The 13,306-nt window shown below is 43.0% G+C and overlaps 1 protein-coding gene and 1 long non-coding RNA gene across 2 annotated transcripts; both read left to right on the top strand.

Moving 5' to 3' along the window:
* Positions 1–1,249: 1,249 nt before the first annotated feature.
* Positions 1,250–9,121, top strand: LOC109998276 (uncharacterized). Its single transcript, XR_002278589.3, has 3 exons — positions 1,250–1,395; positions 6,725–6,863; positions 7,704–9,121. It is a non-coding gene; the product is annotated as an uncharacterized lncRNA (long non-coding RNA).
* An 834-nt stretch (positions 9,122–9,955) lies between these two features.
* Positions 9,956–13,064, top strand: LOC109998280 (nuclear factor 7, brain-like). Its single transcript, XM_020653064.3, has 2 exons — positions 9,956–10,632; positions 11,025–13,064. Exon 2 carries the CDS (start codon positions 11,042–11,044, stop codon positions 12,440–12,442), a length of 1,401 nt encoding a protein of 466 aa, XP_020508720.2. The 5' UTR covers positions 9,956–10,632; positions 11,025–11,041; the 3' UTR covers positions 12,443–13,064.
* Positions 13,065–13,306: the final 242 nt, after the last annotated feature.

The raw sequence follows: 13,306 nt of genomic DNA, 5'->3' as shown, positions 1-13,306 counted from the left end.
AACCGTCTCCGTCCTCCATCCCTCTTCAATAAACCTGCATAGCAACCGGACGCGCGGCCGTCCTCCTCCTCTCTCCTCGTGCAGCACCAGGAAAGACGCTCTGGGCCAATCACGTCGGACATTCCTCGTGACGTCTTCTTTGTTGACACTTCCATTAGCTCGATACCTGTGTGACGTCACTGCAGCAGGTTGGGATGGGAAGGGGGGCGAACCGGAGCGGAGGAAGGCAACAAAGATCGTCGAACCAGAGGGTGAGGTTTCACTCCTTTCTGTTTTTGCCTGCTCAAATGTAATGTCCCCCTTTTTCTGTAATCTACTGATGAGTGACACCACATCGGTGTCAAGGAAACATCATAACTGGGAATCACTCAATGTTTTAAAATATTTTACAACAGTAGCAGATGAAATTTATGCATGAAAATTTTAGTCTGTCTGCAACCACTTTGGTCCAGACTGTCAATATTCTCAAGAAGTAGTTACATGATGGACTGTCATGACGTTTTGTAATGATATTCATGTTCCTCTCAGAATGAAGCCAAACTGATATGATGAGCATTTTCACCACCAGCCGGTAAACATTTGTGTTTTTTTTAAAGGATAAATACCAAAAGTATTGAAAGGATAGCCACAAAACCTGGTTCATGCGATCATGTTGCCCCTCTGCACAACTCTAACTTCTCATTGCTTGTGTGACTTCTCATCAGACGTCATCTTCTGGTCAACATTAATTTGTCCGCTGTCTAGGTTGATAACAAAATAAAACTGCTATAGCATGCTTATTTCTGATTTAAAAAACCCCTCAGCTCCAGCTCTCAGCCTGTTGTTATATTGACTGAAGGTAAGGTTGGGGTAGCATTTCCAGCATGGAAACCTCCATTGATGGGCTTCCAAAAGCCCCTGCAGGAACAGATGGGTGACATTTCACTTGTGCATGTGGTAGGATGCAAATTTAGTTCAAACTACAGGGTGGTCACGATTCCAGAAATTTAACTCATTGTGAAAATTATCAAAACTTGTTTCAATACCAACACCATCAATGGAGATTTTCTGTTTTTCAGTTCAAAAAATGCAAGCAAACTCCTACACACTGTCTAAATTGCACAAAAATTTCTACCTGGGTAACGAACGGAAATGTTGCCAATTTAATTTTGCAATATTAGTGTGGAGGAGCTCTGCATTGTTATTTATTTCAGAGTTATTTCCCTACAGGCACAAGTGAAAAAGTGGACTTGAACATCGTTGTAGTTGGAGTGATCCCTCCTCTCGTCTACAAACGATCTTTGGAGGCAGCAGCTCCGCGGACACGTCGGTCGGGAGATTCTGCCTGGAAACACCGCAAACTAATCGGAACCGGCGGCCGACAGAGACGGACGGCTCTCACAGGAGGTCGACTAGGTGGGATAAAATTAATGACTGTTCCCGACAGCAGCTAACGGCTTACACACACACACACACACACACACACACACACACACACACACACACACACACACACACACACACACACACTTACTTACTTCCTGTCCGTAGGCGGAGCTGTCACTGATGTAAACATGTCAGCTATTTTCACCCACATAAACATGGGAGGTGAATTAAAACCGTCTGTGGTCGAGATAAGTCCAACAGCTTTCAATTTACAACACAAAAAACAAATCAAGATAGACCTACAACCACAAAAATATATCTTTATTTATACCTTCAGTCAGAATATTCAGATAAAAACACCTGCAATAAACGTGACAGCTTATTAAATCAGAATCAGAAATACTTTAATAATCTTTGGGTCGTTACAGTTGCTCTTAAACACAATATAGAGGTAGGAAATGTGTATAGAATGAAATATAAATATAAATAGAATAGGTAATAAGTACCAAGCAAAGAAATAAAAAGCAATGTCCAAAGCACACAGAAGTGAATATATGAACAATTTATTACACATATAAATGTACAAAATAGGTATTTCACATGAAGACAGTGTTATCCAGCTTATATCAGTATTGCACACAGAAAAATAGTTGACAGACAGATGTCTAGAAGCTAAATGTTTACGTCCTGATTCTTTAGTTGGATGCAGTTTAATTAGGAGCACGTTTTGCCTTCTTTTGCAACTTTAAACCCTCCCTTTGTGCCCTTTCCTGACTTTAATTTATGTTGCTGTCAATTTGCTTTTACAGAAATAGATGCACAAGGGCAATAAAGCTTTCTCTAAAAGTTAAATTAAACACTGCAGAATTCAATTAGTGTGGATGCAACAATGCATCAGCCAGCTGATTCTGTGATATCCAGGAATAGAGCTGAGGCGAACTCACCCTCGCTTTAATGCGATCAATAATGCAGAGAGACTTTAATCAAGCAGCGGCGGACGGAGAGATTATTTATCTTAATTATTTCCTGGAGGGTGAACCCCATTCATGCTCCAAGTGTTTCATTTACTGAGGGAATGAAAGGCGGCACACATTCACCTCACGGTATCCTCTGAGTCCGTACGGCCTGGTGTCAGTGGGTGCAACCTACAAACCCTTCAGGCCGTCTTTTAGTCACAGAGGAAGAGCAAAAGAAAAAAAGTGGAAGGAAGGAGATGAATAATCGTGGGCCCTGCAGCTGCACACCGTCCTCTGCCAAAGAGGGCAGCGGTGCCGGAGATAAGAGGGAGCACAAGTCAAAACAAAAGAATATCTGCGAGAAAGAGAGGGGAGCTATATTTAGCTCAGCTCCTCTCTGTGTGCCAGCTGGGGAGAGGAAGAGAGGAGGCCGCGCTGAATGCTGATTGAGATGCTCTTCAAGTTCATGAATGAAGCATGTGCAGCTTGGATTCACTTGTTGTGCTGCTTCCCTTTTTTATATCCTGAAACGGCTTGGGCCAATAAAATACATCGCCTTGGAAAGGAAAAGGAATTCACTGCAAAAAAACTCTCATCGAAGCAAACAACTTGTGTAATTTATAGTCAGAAATATTTATTTATTATGAGTCACATTCACCGGACAAATCCAGATAAACATCTTACTTCAAAATATAAAAAGCAATAATTAAGGCCTGAAGTGCTTCTAATTGGTAATTTTTTTATGTCTTGCCTTTTATATCATGGAATTAGATGTTAATCAGGATTTGTCAGGTATATTGGGCTTATTGTGTAATGAGGATTCTAACCCGGTCCGCCTGCTCGGAGGACCCTAGCCTCCATACATGGGGTGTACATGGGGCGTGTGCACTAACCACCAGGCTTTTTTTTAAAGATTTATTTTTGGGCTTTTTGTGCCTTTAATTGGGAGATAGGACAGAGTCTGAAATCAGGGAGGGAGAGAGCGGGGAATGACATGCGGGAAAGGAGCCACAGGCCGGACTCGAACCGGGGCCGCCCGTGTTGAGGACTACAGCCTCCATACATGGGGCGCGCGCGCTAACCACTGCGCCACCAGCGCCCCATAGTGAGATATTTCTGAGGGGAAATTAAAAGGCAGGGATGGTAATTTTTGAAAACTAGTATGATTTTGAAAGTAGCATTCCCTCAGTGCTGCGTCTGCACCCCCTCCCCTCTGTGCTCCCTCTAAAGCCACGCCCCCTCCCCTCTGTGCTCCCTCTAAAGCCACGCCCCCTCCCCTCTGTGCTCCCTCTAAAGCCCCGCCCCCTCCCCTCTGTGCTCCCACTAAAGCCACGCCCCCTCCCCTCTGTGCTCCCTCTAAAGCCACGCCCCCTCACTTACATGCACGAGCGTCGTCGCTCCAGAAGCGGGCCTCAGCTCATGCTTTGAATGTGGGCTCGAGCACACAAGAGGTAGAGAGCGAGCAGGGAGACAGGGAGGCGTCTGATTGGTTCATCAGATTGGTACCTCCTGGCAGACATTGGTCAAAGTTTTTACAGACTTACAAACTGATACAGATGATGGATTTTCTTTGTTCCTTTTTCAGATCACGAGTTATTAATGTCTCATTAGACAATTTCAACCTAAATCTTGAGTAGTGGATCTGGAGGAAAATGACCAACCCTGCATTTAATGAGCGGGGGGGGTAAAAGGAAAAACTGGCGAGCAGAAAAGAGTATGAAGCTTAAACGTCCATAAAGATATAAAACATGATCGCCCATGTGTATTCGCTCACAGTGAATTTCCTGCTGTGTTCACACATCAGCTCACCCTCACTTCATAGATTAAGCCATGGAGAGAATAATGTGGGTAAGGTCGGGGTGAAAAATGTGTCTGTTTGCGTTCACAGATGAAAATTCAGGAACATTTCAGGAGTTTTGTGCATGTTTGTTTCCTGTGTTTTCCTCCCCGTCAGTTCTCTGCTGTGGGTACGTTTTAATGTCCGTCCAGCAGAAGCTCCCTCTCTGATGTTATATTTAGGTCTGGAGTAAAGGTTAGACCCCTCATCAACTTTTATGTGAATATTATCACAAGTTATTGCTCTGCTGTCCGGCTGGAAAGCCACAGCTGTATCACATTTGTGAGGCAGTTAATTTCTCACGTTGAAAGGCTTGCTTCATGTTTTTACTGCCGTCCATAACTTCCACTAATGTTTTTGACACTGTGGTTGTAATCTCCATTAGTCACTGTGCTGTGAATCAAATCAGTTTTGGGAGTGTAAAAATATTCAGAAGCATTTTGTTCCTGTTTCCAGAAGGGGTGACAGGAACGTCCACGCAGCCCATAATCTCGTGGCTCATGCATCATGCACCACAGAGTTCCCAGATGAAGTCAAAAGCAGAAGTATGAACATTAAAACGAACATAAGATATATTATACCACAGGATGAAAGTAAGCTTACATACAGGAACGCCCCTCTATGTCAGAAAATAATATGCACTCTTTAAAATATCTAGATTCATTTCAGGAGGCTTACTCCGGATACTCTCCTGACCTGGCTGTTCACATATGAACCTCACAGTGGGAGACTATCCCTGTGTGATGGGGGGGGGGGGGGGCAGGGTCTCCTGAGATAAGACGTGACTTAACAAAAGACGCAGAAGTAGTGGACAAAGCAACAGAGTCCTCCATCTGTCGGTGCCTTGCTCAAGGGCACCTTGTTAGTGCTCCGGAAGAGTCCTGGCACCTCTCCAGCTACCGGACCAACTTCCATATTTTGGTCCGCACTGGGATTTGAACCGGCGACCCTCCAGTTCCCAACCCAAGCTGAGCTACCCCCTTGTTTTGTGTGACTTCCCAGCATGCATTGCAGACCACCAGGAAGGCTTTCACAGCCCGCACTGCGATGGTGTAAAGTGTCGAGCAGAGTAAGATGATCCCATCAGCTACATTAGCTGAACTGATTGAGTTGCGTTTGATTGGATTGGCGCCGTGGACGGGTCTTTCTGGAAGGAATTAGAGATGTCCGAGCCGATAATCTGGGGGGGGGAGTCGTTCTTGTCCTCTTTATCTCACTGTCTAGGTACGTGCGTCTTTGTCCTCTCTCACTCTCTGTATTGTAATCTTATCATCCCCCGCGAGAAGTGAGGAGTATCTCTCAGGTTTTAAAGATGTCTTATTAGATTGTCTGCCCTCTGACGCCTCTTACATTTGGCAGGTTTTGTCATGTGAAGGCCTGCGGGCTTAAGTGGATTTTCATACGTCTTGATCTGATTCGTAAAGTCGATGTGGGATTCTAAGGCCGAGACAGTATTACAAGAATAACTTCTCCTGCCCACAATATGGCAGCAGATATAGGATTATGTTGGATGAAAAATGTGCACTGATTCTCCTCTAATATGAAAACACAAACATGCAGGATCGAGAGATGAAACGATCCCTCGCAATACTGTTAAAAATCGATACAAACATGGACGATTTAAATCGATATAACAAAAATATAAACTGCGGTACACGTCTTCTAACCAGCAGAGGGCACTATCTGCCTTTTGGCCTCTCGTTCAACTTTAGTCGCTGTAAAAAAAAAAAGTATCTTAGCTGAGATTACCACTTACAAAAAAGGGGTAGTGCGGTGTCCCAGGATCCAACATGGCAGGTGAGTAGACGAGTGAATGTGGCAGTGTTCTGTGAATCCTCGTGTGGCGTCCACCACGACTTGGGGTCTTTGTGAGATGAGGTGCACAGAAGAGCGAGCGGCAGGCAGGCAGTGAAGAAAGCACGGAGCACAAAGTAAGCAAGGCGATCTGAGGCAAGGCAGAAAACAAAAACGAGGAACAGTAATCACAGAGGAGCCAAGATAGAACGATGTACCACACGAGCTGACGAAACAATATGGCGTCGATTAGAGGGAAATCCAGAGTATTTATAATGTGAGTCTTGATCATGGAATGAGATTCGACCCACCACACTCACACTGACAGGGAGAGAAACATGAGGATTGGACAGATGGAGTGACTGTTCCCTACACTCTCCCTGATTTCTGACTCTATCCACTGTCCTATCTCTTCATTAAAGGTACAAAAAGCCCCAAAAAAATAAATAGAGATTATATAATGCATGTTTATTGTCAGAGAACTGAAATAGAAGAATAATTTTTATTCATATATTGTCTTAATTCTAATGTCTTTATAAAAATGTCAATCAATCATTAACCCAGCATCATGATCTATATCATATCATGTGTTGAGTGTTTTGTTACATCCTTATTAGGATCTGCTTCCTTCTTTATATCTAACTTCCACCGTCTTCAACTCTTCATCTGTTTCATGGAAAACATGCAACAAGAATAACTTATCAAGTTGTTCCAGAGCTGAGATAACAAACTAAAGTTTGGATTGACGTGTGTTTTTTTTGTTGTTGCTCAGGTTAGACTTGTTGCGTTGTTGACTTTGATGATGGGAGGAGAGCAGAGCCATGAGAGGAAAGAGAGAGAAGAGGAGACTGAACAAGAAGTCCAATCTGACATCACTGATGTCTCTGGATCAGAGTCTGCTGCTTCTGAAGGTAGAGTTATTTCTTTAACTCATAGAAAACATCCCTTTGCTGATGATTAAACTGATGGTTCCCAACCTTTTAGACTGATAAAAACAGCCAAAGCCCCGTTTACACCAAGCGGTTCACTTCAGTTTGGTGCGGTACAGATTTATTGGCGTTTCCACGATCAAAAGTTTGGGAATGATACTAAAATAAGTGATCCGTACCATCCTACTTTTTTTCAACCCTTCAGTTGGGGTGCCAAGGGAACCACTCTGACCCTGAAAGGTGGAGCCAGACATGCTGCTGTCCGTTGATTAGTCGAAATAATAACAGCGGTAGACATGGACAAACTTAAACTTGGCTTTGTGTTTAAAGATCCCGTGGATTTCATGGCGTTTTTGTTTTTTGTGCGAATAATGATCTAAAGACATGTAAGTGACATTCAAATAATCAGTGAGTATGTCGTTCTTCTTCTCTCTAGTCCTTGACTAAAACAGCTTTTATACAGCCGTGTTTACAAGGACATCCCGTCCATGTAAACACGGCTCTGACAACAACACAGCTGGCAGGAGTCACGCTCCTCACTCATTGTAGACAGTCAGGACTCAGAGACACATTTAAAGAGGATATATTGTTCTGTGATATATTTATGTGTAAAATGTTGCACTTTTTTCCTTTAAGGCCCAAAGAGATAACATTTGACAATGTTTTTGTTCGCCGGTGGCCTAGTGGTTAGTTTGTGCGCCCCATGTGCAGAGGCTGCATCATCCTAGGAAATAATCAACCCCCATAAACCCAAAATGTCGGTGCACATGTTGTAAGATTTGCAAATTGCTGCATCAAGTGAATTCCTGTCACTCCCAACAGACACCGCAGGAGAGCTGCCCCAGTGCCAGATGGGAAACAGGAAGGTGGACAACATGTGTTTCATGATCTCGTGCACCAACTGGTACTGAGCTGAACTGAGATCAAGAAAAAGAAGAGGCTGAAGTGAGTTCTGGGACTAATGTTGCATTCATGAGTTCACCAAAAAACAACAAAGGCGCCATCGATAAGTCCAACATGCTTGGGTCGACGTAGGAAAATCCTGGAGCGTGAATGAGTGGTTGGAAGATGAACATTTTAAAGTTGACTGTGTTACAGATTCAATCATGAAAACAGAAGAATTCTGCATACCAATGATTCTTTACTGACAGGAAAACAAACTAGTTTGAACTCTTATACGTTTAGTATAGCGGGCAATATAAAGTGTTGGCCCCTGATGCAAGACATGACGTTAAAAGAACATTGGGAAGTGACGGCAAAGCAACAGAAACAGAAAATTTATAATGAGAATATTTGCCTTTATAAGAAAGCTATGTGTACTTTAACAGAAACAGAATATCAACAAAAGTGCAGAGCAGAACATACTGGAGAACAGAAAACATAATGCAGCAGCTTCATTAACATCAATGAAAGACTAAATGCAAAAATAAACCAAAAACAAATCAAACTAAGTGTATAAATTGTTTGTGTGGTTGACTGCAAAATAAACATGTGGTGGTGGACAACTAATGAGGTGAGAGTGATATTACCCCTGTGTGGCTCTGGCCATCACAGGGACCTTGATGAGCCTGAGATTAAAATACAGTTTTTGTTTGCATATTTTTCTCTCCAAGTTTGAACTGAAAGTTCCAAATGGCTGAATATATGAATACATTCTTACATCTTTCTTACCTTAAAAACATGAAATCCGGGGCCTGGTCACTGTGGCAGCAGGCTAAGCAAGTTGCCTCAGACATCCCTCTCCCCAGCAACCTTTTCCAGTTCCTTTTCCAGTTCCTCCTGGAGGATCCTCAGGCGTTCCCAGAACTGTTTGCCAGAACATCCTTGGGGCCTACTGAAAGTCCTTCTCCATAACCTCCCCTAACTCGTCAAACACCTGGGTTTTTGCTTCCACAACGACCGAAGCCTGTCAGCCTGTCAGCTGTTTCTGGAGACCTCTGGGCAAGCCAAGCCCAAAGCCTCCTTCTTCTGCCTGACGGCTTCTTCACCTTAGGTTGCCGCCACAACAGACAGACTTAATTCCCTATGGTTTAAATGATCAGCCTCTTAAAGCTGAGCTCTGAATGCTCTTCATAATTCTTCCTCTTTCCTCACATTCTTTCTCAAAAAGCCCTTTTTATACAACACACTGTATCCAATTCCAATGTAATATCTTATGTTATAACTGGATAAATAATTGTGTCTGTCTGCTGTTAGTCCATTATATTCAATTCCAATTAACTTTATTATAGCTGCTGCAACCTGTGCCAAGCTGTCAGTCCACATATAAAACTAGACTTGTCCTAAAAGACTTGAACAGACCCATTTATTACCGGTAAAGCAACGGGCAGCTTTGACCTCACATGATTAACCGAAGAGAAACTCTTAAGGTGTGCTCAACAGGTTACACTCCTTTGGCCCTGGCACTCTTGGAAGTGGTGTGCTTCAGCACGGTACAGTTCATGCACGAGTACAACCGCAGGTACACAACGTGGGCAGGCTTCATTATCAAGAAATCCCAGAGTGTTATGTCTATATCTGACTAACATGACTCAAAATAAACAGGCAACAGAGAGAAGTCCAAGAGTGAGTGCAATATAGTCTTTGATGGGTGTTTAAAGAACAATCTGTCAAAGTGTCAGTGAACAGGAGAGACTGTGTACTGGCTTAATTGCAGCTGTGTGCACAGGTGAGCTGAGTTGGGTGTGGCCAGAAGGCAGAGTGGAGCGGAGGTGGGGTTAGTGGAATATTACTGAGATAGGGCAGGTGAGCAGAACTGTGACAGAGTTGGTTCAGGAACCTAAGAGAAAAGTGGAAAACTATAACTCTGCTACTACGAACTGGTTAGTCTACAGACACTGAAGGTGGGTTTAACCACAGGAGGGGAGGTAACCAAAGTGGACATTGGAGAATATGGTTCAGTTTAGGTTTCGGTTACTCTGCAAGGTCATCCCCAAGAAAGCTCAAGAAAGTCCTAGTGAAACTGGACTGGGACAGAGGATTCAAAAACACACATACACACTTTCAGAGACACCTTCACTGAGAGGCTGTTTCCATTCATTAACACCCAGGATAGGTTAGGGCTAGTTTTGTTGTATGTATATGTGTAGCCGGTGCTAGCTCGTAACACTACAGGCCCCAAAGGTAGGTATACCAACAGGAACCAAAGCTTTATGTTGTCAGAAAGATTGTGTTTGTTTGATTATACCAGACATCAGTTCCAGGATTTTCGATAGTAATGGGAGTTCTGAGATGGGTCTCAAATTTGATAAATGTTTAGATCTAGGTTAGGTTGTTTAAAATCGGTTGGGAAGCATCCTGTGGAGAGGCAGCTGTTGATGATGGAGAGGATGTTACGGCTGATACTGTCTTTCCTCACATTCATTTTATAGCTTATGTTCTAACTGGATGAATAATTTTGTCTGTATGATGTTAATCCATTATATTCAATTCCATTAAACTAAATCATACTTTTACTATATCTGCTGCAACCTGTGGCAAGCTGTCAGTCTACATAATAAACAGTTTGTACTTGAACACACCCATTAAAAACAGGTTGAGCAACCGAGTAGCACCATACATGATTTACATAAAAAGCCCCGTAACATTGTATTCTACTTCCTTAAAGAGAGACACAAAGGCTGAACAGCAAACGATCTGATCGACCTTCAGACCAAACTCACATATCTCCTGAGTTAGTTCAGCAACCAAAGAGAAAAGTGGAAAACTTAAACTCTGCTACTACAACCTGTCGACTCTACAGACACCGAAGGTAGGTATACCAACAGGAACCAAAGCTTTATGTTGTGTTTGTTTGATTATACCAGACATCAGTGGAGCTGTCAGAAAGGGGAAATCAAATAAGGGTTATGTCATAACTAAGCTGAATGTGGCTGTTTTCAAATGCCGACCGTTTGTTGTATATCACGTCACTATTTTTCACTGTCAGGAGTTTACAGGAAATTTTTGTGTAATTTAAGTGTATTAAGGGCTTATTGGTAGAACTCTTCATAAAAACAGACTTTGAGTCAATGGTTTTTATTTAGCTCTAATCATGTGCTGTGACTACAAACAGGATTCAAAGAGAAAGTACATGGTAGCAAAGTTGGTAATGAAGGGAGAGGTGTGGTGATTGACTTTCCTTTATGTCTGCTGTGTTTTCAGCTGTACTCGGAGTCTAAATGGCTTCCAAATTGAAGGAGCGCCTCTTCTGTACAGTTTGTCATGAAGTCTTCAGAGATCCAGTTTTTCTGTCATGTACACACAGCTTCTGTAGAGACTGTCTGCAGAAGTGGTGGAGACAGAAAAAATCATGGGAGTGTCCAGTTTGTAAGACAGTTTCTTCACAGGCTTCTCCACCTTCAAACCGGGTCCTGAAGAACGTGTGTGAGATTTTCTTGTTGGAGCAAGATCAGACATCTTCAGAGGATTCCTGCCCTTTGCACACTGAGAAACTCAAACTCTTCTGCTTGGAGCATCAGCAGCCGGTGTGTCTTGTCTGCAGAGATTCAGAAACACACACAAACCACACTTTCAGACCCATTGATCAGGCAGCCCGACATCAGGAGAAGAAACTTCAGGAGGAATATCTGGAGCCTTTACAGAAGAAAATAAGGCGTTTAAAAAGAGTTAAAGTGAAGTTTGATCAAACAGCAGACCATATTAAAATCCAGGCCCAGCATACAGAGGGGCAGATTAAGAAGCAGTTTAAGCAGCTTTCTCAGTTTCTAAAACAAGAAGAGGAGGCCAGGCTGTGTGCACTGAGGGAGGAGGAGGAGCAGAAGAGCCAGAGGATGAAGGAGGAGATGGAGGCTCTGAGCAGAGAGATAGCAGCTCTTTCAGAAACAGTCAGAGACACAGAGGACGAGCTGAGAGCTGAAGACATCTCATTCCTGAAAAACTACAAGGCTGCAGTGGAAAGAGTCCAGCAGCACCTCCTGGTGGAGGATCCACAAGTGCCCCAAGGGGCTCTGATAGACAAGGCCAAACACCTGGGCAACCTGAGCTTCAACATCTGGAACAAGATGAAGGAGATGGTCTCCTACACTCCTGTGATTCTGGATCCAAACTCTGCTCATCCAAACCTCGTCCTGTCTGATGGCCTGACCAGCGTCAGACTCGGAGAGGAGCAGCAGCTTCCTGACAATCCAGAGAGGTTGGATATTGTCTCAGTCCTGGGCTCAGAGGGTTTTAACTCAGGGACTCACAGCTGGGATGTTGATGTTGGGGGCAGTAAAGGCTGGACACTGGGTGTAGTAGCAGAATCTTTCCTCAGGAAGGGAGGTAACCAAAGTGGACATTGGAGAATATGGTTCACTTTCGGTTTCGGTTACTCTGCAAGGTCATCCCTAAAGCCTTCCACTGTTCTTGAAGTGAACAAGAAGCTCGAGAAAGTCAGAGTGAAACTGAACTGGGACAGAGGAACTCTGTCTTTCTCTGATGCTGATTCAAAAACACACATACACACTTTCACACACACCTTCACTGAGAGGCTGTTTCCATTCATTAACACCCAGGATAAACTGAGGATATTATCTTCAACAGTCAGTGTGAACAGAGCAGTTAGAGATGAGGATGATTGAATGTATCATGTTGTTTTCTCTGGATTAAACCTCTGAAGAGTTTTAAGAGATATTATGATTGAAAACTGTTTGTAAATGATGAATTATACCCACAAACCTGTGTATAGATCCAAACATACAGATGCAAAACTGAGCAGCTCAGGCGCTCCTTTGTGCTGACCACCATCAGACCGTGTAACAGCAGTGGAAACCTGTCTTCAACATGGATGCTGACTGTGCCCCTCGTCACGCCATTTCAAACTGTTATGCCGCCGCACCATGTCACATGTCTTATGCTACATTAAGTTACATTTCTACATAAATTTTAATGTTTCTTTTCACTGCTTAACAGTCACTTTTATGCTTTGTACATTACTCTGCTGCTACTAATCATACCACGTTACTTTGATTTGACACTTACTGCACAACGTGTCTGAATGTCCTGTTTAGGCCATTAATGTGTGTCATTCATTTTAAATGTATTTTATTTTGTATCTTCTTATTTTTGTCATGTACTGCTTCAACACTTAAATTTGGGAATTAACTAATGATTAGCTCTTTTGATTTCATGATAAAAGGATCTGCACACAGATCCATAAATGCTTAAAGGTTGTGTACAGCAATAAAAAAATATATATTTTAAGTTTGTTATTCACCAAGACCATTTAAAGTAATTAAAAAATGCTGTTTGATTAATGAAGTTATAAAGTAACCTCTGCTCTGGGATGCTGTGCATATGTCTGTTGAATGTGCTGACACCACGCCCACTCGCTGTGAAGCAGCACCTGTCTGCTGTCAAAAAACTGCTACAACAGGACAATGGCGAGTTAACCTGTCCAGTTGGACATGTTCAAGCCACCACAGCAGGACTCACTGACCTGACCA

Source organism: Labrus bergylta, chromosome 5 (assembly GCF_963930695.1).
Source record: "Labrus bergylta chromosome 5, fLabBer1.1, whole genome shotgun sequence".
In the NCBI taxonomy this organism is placed as follows: Eukaryota; Metazoa; Chordata; class Actinopteri; order Labriformes; family Labridae; genus Labrus; species Labrus bergylta.
The sequence above is the reverse complement of the archived record's forward strand: the minus strand, read 5'-3'. Positions and strand labels throughout refer to the sequence as shown.

What these genes read in the sequence shown, in the direction of transcription:
- LOC109998280 (XM_020653064.3), top strand. Translation starts at nt 11,042, where the DNA reads ATGGCTTCCAAATTGAAGGAGCGCCTCTTCTGTACAGTTTGTCATGAA.